The 8534-nt window shown below is 51.9% G+C and overlaps 1 protein-coding gene across 7 annotated transcripts in view; it reads left to right on the forward strand.

The window, feature by feature from the left end:
- Adcy6 (adenylate cyclase 6) overlaps nucleotides 1-8534 on the forward strand; it is a 42946-nt gene that overhangs the window by 31551 nt on the left and 2861 nt on the right. For 6 of the 7 annotated variants that reach the window (XM_010623577.2, XM_010623576.3, XM_010623575.2 and 3 more), the window contains 17 exons: nucleotides 473-594; nucleotides 686-797; nucleotides 952-1079; nucleotides 1573-1731; nucleotides 1809-1950; nucleotides 2103-2231; nucleotides 2494-2519; nucleotides 2718-2865; nucleotides 3112-3209; nucleotides 3368-3455; nucleotides 3611-3727; nucleotides 3983-4141; nucleotides 4430-4608; nucleotides 5485-5520; nucleotides 5604-5733; nucleotides 5997-6260; nucleotides 7000-7204. In XM_010623577.2, the coding sequence (XP_010621879.1) occupies nucleotides 473-594; nucleotides 686-797; nucleotides 952-1079; nucleotides 1573-1731; nucleotides 1809-1950; nucleotides 2103-2231; nucleotides 2494-2519; nucleotides 2718-2865; nucleotides 3112-3209; nucleotides 3368-3455; nucleotides 3611-3727; nucleotides 3983-4141; nucleotides 4430-4608; nucleotides 5485-5520; nucleotides 5604-5733; nucleotides 5997-6260; nucleotides 7000-7204 (2242 nt within the window). The remainder of the gene's footprint in view (nucleotides 1-472; nucleotides 595-685; nucleotides 798-951; nucleotides 1080-1572; nucleotides 1732-1808; nucleotides 1951-2102; nucleotides 2232-2493; nucleotides 2520-2717; nucleotides 2866-3111; nucleotides 3210-3367; nucleotides 3456-3610; nucleotides 3728-3982; nucleotides 4142-4429; nucleotides 4609-5484; nucleotides 5521-5603; nucleotides 5734-5996; nucleotides 6261-6999; nucleotides 7205-8534) is intronic. The other variant, XM_010623579.3, reaches the window with a different exon arrangement.

Raw genomic sequence — 8534 nt, forward strand, 5'->3', positions numbered from 1 at the left:
CCCTTTTTTTTTTTTTTTTTTTTTTTTTGGTATGGGGGATTGAACTGAGGCCCTTGGGCTTGGGAGGCAGGCACTGAGCTAATTCCCCAGCCCAAGAGCATCCCTTTTTTTTTTAATCCTCCCCCCAAAAAACTTGCAGATTGGATCTGCTGCCTTATCTCAGTCTTGGATCCTGTGTGAATGATTCCCCCTGGACTATATGGACACCCCCTGTGACACTAGGGCTCTGTCCTGTCTGAGGGTGTGAGGGAATAGGCAAGAGGGTATCTGGAGGATTGAGTGGGGGCTGGTCAGAGAGGGCTAGGATGGATGGCTGCCATGGGCTCTGGTGGGGTGGGTCTGCCTACCATCCAGAAGGGGAGCTCAGGTCACCAGAGAGGTCTGGGAGAGCTCTGGGAATGTGGAAGAATTAGGAGGATCAAAATGTGAAGCACAGATGATAGCAGTGCCCTGCTGGAACCACTGGGTCTAGGAGCGGCTGCTGCTGTCCGTGTTGCCCCAGCATGTTGCCATGGAGATGAAAGAAGACATCAACACAAAAAAAGAAGACATGATGTTCCACAAGATCTACATCCAGAAGCATGACAATGTCAGGTAGGCTGGGGGTGGGAGAAGTCCAAGAGGGTGGGGTGAGGGTTTGGGAGTCAGGCTACATGGCCTGTCCGTCCTTTGCTGTCATCCACAGCATCCTATTTGCGGACATTGAGGGCTTCACCAGTCTGGCCTCCCAATGCACTGCACAGGAGCTGGTCATGACCTTGAATGAACTCTTTGCCCGGTTTGACAAGCTGGCTGCGGTGAGGGTGCTGGGGCTTGGGGACAGTGTGCCAAGTGTGGTGAGAGCATAGTTTTGCTGGTGGCGACTAGGGGTGTGGGGCAGATAGCATCTGCAGTGAGGCTGGGTGGGCAAGAAAGTAAAGGTGACCCTTCCCTCCACCTCTTCCCCTTCAGGAAAATCATTGCCTGAGGATCAAGATCTTAGGGGACTGTTACTACTGTGTGTCAGGGCTGCCGGAGGCCCGGGCAGACCATGCCCACTGCTGTGTGGAGATGGGGGTGGATATGATCGAGGCCATATCGTAAGCAGTGCCCCATCCCAGGCTTCCTGGAATCTTGGGTGCCCCAGACTGCTCCTACTCTGACATGTTCTCAGGAATTTTCCTATCTTGTCTCTTTCTCTGTCTCTGAGATCTGTCACTGGGGAGGGGAATGGCTCTTTCTCTAGCTTCTATGAAGACCTGTGTGCACCCTTGGACTTTAGCCAGCTTGGAGGGGGTGCGGAGCTAGGGCAGTGGGGGACGGGGGGCTCCAGAGATGCCAGCTCAGCTGGCCAGAGGTAAGAATAGTGTTTCTTCCTCTGCCGGCTCAATCCCAAAAGATGCTCAGGCCCCTGCTGAACACAGTTCTCAAATCTTTGTGCTTGAGACCTTGTGCAGCCTTTTTACCATGCCCAGCTTATACTGTGCTCCTGTCTCCTGCATCTGGGTCTGTCTGCCTACTGGACTGCCTGGGTACTGGGCTGGGGGAAGGGAAGACTGTGCCAGGAGCTGATCCAGAGCTGCATTTTTCCAGGCTGGTGCGTGAAGTGACGGGTGTGAATGTAAACATGCGTGTGGGCATCCACAGCGGGCGTGTGCACTGTGGTGTGCTCGGCCTGCGGAAATGGCAGTTTGATGTGTGGTCCAATGATGTGACCCTGGCCAACCACATGGAGGCGGGAGGCCGGGCCGGGTGAGTGGAGGGGTCCAGGTGGTGGGGTTTGGGAACAAGGTGGGAGAGCTGGGGTCTCACCTGCTGACCCCACACAGCCGCATCCATATTACTCGGGCCACGCTGCAGTACCTGAATGGGGACTATGAGGTAGAGCCAGGCCGTGGCGGTGAGCGCAACGCATATCTCAAGGAGCAACGCATTGAGACCTTCCTCATCCTGGGCGCCAGCCAGAAACGGGTCAGGCCAGGGCCTGGCTAAGGGTGGGGGAGGCAGGCATGGAGAGGGACAGGCTGGGAGGAGCTGGTGGCAGAGGGACGGCTCCTGGGGGGAGCTGTCTGAGCCCTTCTGGAGGCCCCTCTTCTGAGCCTGTACCCTCATGGCCCACACAGAAAGAGGAGAAGGCCATGCTGGCCAAGCTGCAGCGGACACGAGCCAATTCCATGGAAGGGCTGATGCCACGCTGGGTACCTGACCGTGCCTTTTCCCGGACCAAGGACTCCAAGGCTTTCCGCCAGATGGTGAGGGGCCCTTAGCACAGGACCTGGGGCTTCATTTTCTTGTCTCCCTCTACATCCCATGTCCTTCTTCCTGTAGCTTCCATCTCCGTGTATGCTTTCTAATATCGAGGTCAGGAGAGATGATTTCATCCCAGGGGTCCCAAGTCCCCCAAAGTGTGTGTGGAGGGACACCCTTAGTAGGCTATTGAGAGAGAGTGGAACTTCAAAGGTGAAGGTGGATGGGCCCCGCACTTCACTGACACACTCTTGTCTCTTTTTCTAGGGCATTGATGATTCCAGCAAAGACAAGTAAGTCAGGTTATTGAGGAAGGGGATGAGGAGGGAAAGACACTTGTGCCTTGGATGGGGTTGCGGGAGCCGAGATCCTCTTTCCTGGGCCTTTGATATAGTGTGTGAGAATAGGTTCCGTGCATGCTCACATGCCTTCCCTCTGCTAATCACATGGCATTGCTCAGGCACCTGGTAAAACACATGCCCTGTCCTCAGCCGGGGTGCTCAGGATGCTCTCAATCCTGAGGATGAGGTGGATGAGTTCCTGGGCCGTGCCATTGATGCCCGCAGCATCGATCAGCTGCGAAAGGACCATGTGCGCCGGTTCCTGCTCACCTTCCAGAGAGAGGATCTTGAGAAGAAGGTTTGGGGGACATGGGCAAAAGAACAAGGGCCAGGGGGAAGGGCAGCTCCAGGCAGGGAAGGTTGAGCAAAGGTGAGGGAGCAGGAGGTGGTTTGCGGGAGTAGGGACCACAGAGCAGAGGGGGATTCGTAGCAGTTGGGCCAACTGCTGCTCCTCCTGTTGAAGCCCCTGGTCGTGCTCTGCCCTTGCTGTCCCTGCCTCCCCCAAGGCAGATCCCAGCGCCCAGCTCAGTCTCCTCTCCCTCAGTACTCCCGGAAGGTGGATCCCCGCTTTGGAGCCTACGTTGCCTGTTCTCTGTTGGTCTTCTGCTTCATCTGCTTCATCCAGCTCCTCATCTTCCCACAGTGAGAGCCCTGCCCCTTTTCACCACTGCCTCGACCTTCCTAAACACCCTAGCAGGCCCCTAGTCCCTGGAGCCTACACCCCTGCCTGTACCAGGGATGGGGACAAGGGTGTCCAGATGTTCCCAAGTAACATTTTCCCGGGCCCTGTCCTGCCCTAGCTCCACCCTGATGCTTGGGATCTACGCCAGTATCTTCCTGCTACTGTTGGTCACTGTGCTGATCTGTGCTGTGTACTCCTGTGGTTCTGTACGTAGAAGGGCTTCCCTGGGGCTTTGGGGGTAGGTGAGGAGGGGGTCCCATTGAGGGGAAGAGAAGATACGTCTCTCCTGCTGGGTCCCTCCCCGTTTGGCCTTTCTTCTTGGCTCGTGTGACTTCCATCTCTTGGTCTGTTGCTATTCCAGCTGTTCCCCAAGGCCCTGCAGCATCTGTCCCGAAGCATCGTTCGCTCACGGGCACATAGCACCGCAGTTGGCATTTTTTCAGTCCTGCTTGTGTTCATCTCTGCCATCGCCAACATGGTAAGGGTCTGATAGGAGTTCTGCCTTTGCTCTGTGCCAGGCACTGCTTTGGAACCTGGAATGCAGGGGGAGTAAAACATGTTTCTTGCCTTCAGGGAGCCCACTGTCCTGGAGGAGGGGGAGGTTAACTCCAGTTTCTCCTCTCATATCCTCTTATCACCCTGAGAACTTTGACCCTTGGGTATGAGGCACCTGGACATGACCCTGGCAACCCTTTCCTTCCTTGATTACCCTGATATACACTGGCTTTTGCAGTTCACCTGTAACCACACACCTATACGGACCTGTGCAGCCCGGATGCTGAATTTAACACCTGCTGACATCACTGCCTGCCACCTTCAACAGCTCAATTACTCTCTGGGCCTGGATGCTCCCCTGTGTGAGGGCACCGCACCCACCTGCAGCTTCCCTGAGGTGTCCAAGCAGTGTGCAAGCAGAGGGAGATGTCCTGGCACAGTCATTGGTCCCTCTGTGCCAGGCCTGGTGATGGGCACTGGGGACCCAGGACTCATCAAAGTCCCTAACTCCAAGAGCAGCCAGGGGCCCTGGTGTGGTTTAGGTTGGAGGCAGAGGGTGAAGGGCACTGGGGTGTGAGGGCTGAAGAGGGGAACATAGGCCAGGCAGGGGAGTGCAGGGCTTTCCCTGCCCTGGGTGCCATGGCCTCTGCCATCACCCAACGCTGCCTCTGCCATTGTCCCCCAGTACTTCGTTGGGAACATGTTGCTGAGTCTCTTGGCCAGCTCTGTCTTCCTGCACATCAGCAGTATTGGCAAGTTGGCCATGATCTTCATCTTGGGGCTTATCTATTTGGTGCTGCTTCTGCTGGGTCCCCCAGCCACCATATTTGACAACTATGACCTCCTGCTTGGCATCCATGGCTTGTAAGTTTATTTTCAGCCCCTGCAATGCCCCAGGAGCCTCCCAACCCTGCTAGATCACTGGGAACCTTTGTAGTACACAGGATCTTGTACCTTGGGAATGCTACAACTCACTCCTAGGGAAAGGAAGGAGACCAGGGATTCTTGGCATGTTACCCCAAAGAAACCCTAGTCCTGGGAAGTCCTTATGTCTTTAGGCTTCACACTTTAAAAAAATCCCTCTCCCACTTGCATGGTGCTTTCCTGCCCACTGTTCTAACCATCTGTATGTCATTATAGCTGCTTGCTGGCAGAGCCTTAGCTAGGAAGCAAAACTTCTGACTCCTGCTGGAGGGCTCTACCTGGGATACCTCCCCAAAACCCCATCCTTTGCAATATATAGCCATAGCTTGTTGTGGTAGAGAGAGCCTCTGGAGTCTGCGGGGTTTGAAGCCCTGCTCTGCTGATCATTAGCTGTGTGACCTCAGGTGGGTGAGTTAACTTCTCTGAGCCTCAATTTTCTCATCTGTCAAATGGCAATACCATCTCTATCACAGGGTAGTTGTAAAGGTTATGGTAACTAACATTTGTGAAGACTTACTTCATGTCAGACATGTGCTAAGCCTTACATATATATGCGTTATTTAGATCTGATCCCAGTTTTACTGATGAGGAACTGAGGTTTAGAAAAATTTAAGCCACTTGTCCCAGGTCATATAGCTGGTAAGTACTTGAGCCACTAAGAGTCTTAACCTCTGCTCTTAAGGAGTTCATCAGTATAAGGAAAAGCCCGCAGCATGACTAGTGATACAGCTTGGCTGTGCAGTGTCTTGACCCTCCATGCCCTGCCTAGCCATTCAGGAAGCACTGGTGACTTTTTTTCTTGTATCTTCCCACCAGGGCTTCTTCCAACGAGACCTTCAGTGGGCTGGACTGGTAAGTGAAGGCTCGGGGCAGCAAAGGGTAAGGCCAGTGGGTGCCTCCTTCAGACAGCAAACACAACTCTGTTTAATCCTCAGCCCAGCTGTAGGGAGGGTGGCACTGAAATACATGACGCCTGTAATTCTGCTGGTGTTTGCGCTGGCGCTGTATCTGCATGCCCAGCAGGTGGAGTCGACTGCCCGCCTGGACTTCCTCTGGAAACTGCAGGTGACTTGGGTGGACCTTCAGGGGAAGGAGTGGGACCTGGGGGCAGAGCCTGCTCCAAGCCAGAAATGCATCTCTTTCCAGCTAACTAAGGCTCAGGGTGCCCTAAGCCTCCCATGCTGCCTTTGTGTGCATTCCCTGTCTTCTGCCCCATCTTGTACCTGGTCTCTCTGCCTGTCCTTTAGACCTCATCTGTCCATGTCCTTGGTCACTCTACCTGCCCCTTGTGAGTGTTGGGCAGTGGGTTATGGGTGTGGTGTTCACAGGCAACGGGAGAGAAGGAGGAGATGGAAGAGCTCCAGGCCTACAACCGGCGGCTGCTGCATAACATCCTGCCCAAGGACGTGGCTGCCCACTTCCTGGCCAGGGAGCGCCGGAATGATGAGCTCTACTATCAGTCCTGCGAGTGTGTGGCTGTCATGTTTGCTTCTATTGCCAACTTCTCTGAGTTCTATGTGGAGCTGGAGGCCAATAATGAGGGTGTTGAGTGCCTGCGGCTGCTCAATGAGATCATCGCTGACTTTGATGAGGTGCTTGCCAATTGGCTGGTACTGGCAGAGTGGTGGGACTTGGGGACCAGGCGAGTATGGAGAATGTTGGATGAGAAGGTCAGTTGGAGGGGCTAGGTAGTACCTGGAGGAGAAGGGAGATTTGATGGGATCTAGAGATGTCATGGGTACAGATAAGGGTAGGGACAGAAGAAGCAGGGACCGTGTCAGAGGGAATAAGGAGTCATCTCAGTGGGACAGGGTCATCCTTGGTGGGGAGCAAAGGAGGACATGAAGATATGCAGAGACAAAATAGGGACCAGGTAGATGTCTTGGAAGAGGATAACGGTAGTTTGTGGACGGAGCCCCAAGAGACCAAACAAGTGAGGTAGTTTCCTGAATAGAGAAAATGGAAGCAAAATGTGAGAAATTGTCCTGAGCATCCTGGTCAGAAATGAGCTATTCATTGTTCTGGATGGAATCCCTTACTCTGGGACTCAGCTCCCCAAAAGGTGAGGGTTGGAGTAACTGATGCTCAGCATCCTTTCTGCTGACCTGAGAGTAAGCCATCGTAATTGACCTTCAAGTCCTTGCCTGGCTCCTTGATGCTGTGCTGACGGGAACAGCTGGTAGGGAGCTCACCCACTAAGCTGAGGGGAGCTACTGTGATAGGGAAGAAATTAAGGGAGTCAAGCATGGCAAGGAATGAAGCAGGACTCACTGGGGCAGGGCTGGGTTTGGCCTCTTTGTCTGGCTTCAGCTGGACCCCTGTATTGTCCAGATTATCAGTGAGGAGCAGTTCCGGCAGCTGGAGAAGATAAAGACAATTGGTAGCACCTACATGGCTGCCTCTGGGTTGAATGCCAGCACCTACGATCAGGTGGGCCGCTCCCACATCACTGCCCTCGCAGACTACGCCATGCGGCTCATGGAGCAGATGAAGCACATCAATGAGCACTCCTTCAACAATTTCCAGATGAAGATCGGTGAGAGGGTCCAGCTTCTTGGCAGGCTTTCTGAGGGCTTCTTTAGGGTGGGCTGGGATTGGGATCACAGGATCTCCACCAGGGCTTCTGTAAGGCTCTCTTTCCTTCCCTTTTCTATATTGTCTTGTATTAAGAAGAGAGACCATTTACTGTGGGCCTACTGTGTGTTGGCACTAGGTATTTTAAACACATCTAATCCTTGTATTATCTCCCTTTTAAAGATAAGGACCCAGGCATGGTGGTGCATGCCAGTAATTCCAGCACTTGGGAGGCTGAGGCAGGAAGATGGCCGTGAGTTTGAGGCCAGCCTGAACTACATAGTGGGTTTTAAGACCAGCCTGAACCACATAGCAAGACCCTGTCTTTAAAATAAAAAATAAGGAAATTAATTAATTTAAAATAATTTAATTTGAAAAGTAACTCACTCAAGGTCAAGCAAGTAAATGGCTAAGATAGGATTCAAAACCAAGTTTCTCTACACCCCTGTCCTTATCTGTGGCTGATCTGAAAAGAGGTATTTCTTCTCAGATGGACTCTTTGGAGGGCAATGGTTAATAGCATGGGTTCCGGAGTCAGACAGGTTTGACTTCTTCCACTTACTGGTTCACACCAGTACCTTCTCTGTAAAATGGGAATAATAATACCTGTGTTTGAGAGTTGGTGAGAGGTTCCAGTAAGGTAAAATTCTTACTCCAGTAGTCCGCACAGAGTGAGCACTCAGGTCAACTACTGTTACAGCACAGTTGTTTAAAACTGAGGGAGCTTTGCAGCCTACCTATCCAGGTCCCTTAAAAAAAATTAACTTTATTGATACATTTTAGGTATACAATATAATGACATTCATCATTGGAAATTTGCATCTTTACATAATCTCTCCCATTCCCCTGCCCTCCCTTCAAACCCTCCATTCCTCCATATTTATAACGACTTTGTTTCCATTTTTTCATTGTCTTTTTTTTGGTACTGGGATCGAGCTCAGGCCCTTGTGCTTGCCAGGCAGGTTGCAGAACCACTGAGCCAAATCCCCAGCCCTCATTTTCTTATATTAATTCCATTCCCTTCTTTCCTTTCCCTTCTCCCTCCCCCTTCTCTTCCTATTTCATATCTATTATGTTTTAGTCCTTTTTTTACACTTTTAGTTTCTCACACCAGAGAAATTACTAGGTATTTACATGTGTGTCCTATTTATTTCACTTAGAGTATTGCCTCAATGTGCATCCATCTAGCAATAAATGTCTCTAATTTCTCATTTTAACGGCTGAGTAGTACTCCATTTTATTTAAAACAAAACAAAACAAAACTTTTTCTTTCTTTTTTTTTTTTTTTTTTT

Source organism: Fukomys damarensis, unplaced genomic scaffold (assembly GCF_012274545.1).
Source record: "Fukomys damarensis isolate Sample0158 unplaced genomic scaffold, DMR_v1.0_HiC HiC_scaffold_15, whole genome shotgun sequence".
Taxonomy (NCBI): domain Eukaryota; kingdom Metazoa; phylum Chordata; class Mammalia; order Rodentia; family Bathyergidae; genus Fukomys; species Fukomys damarensis.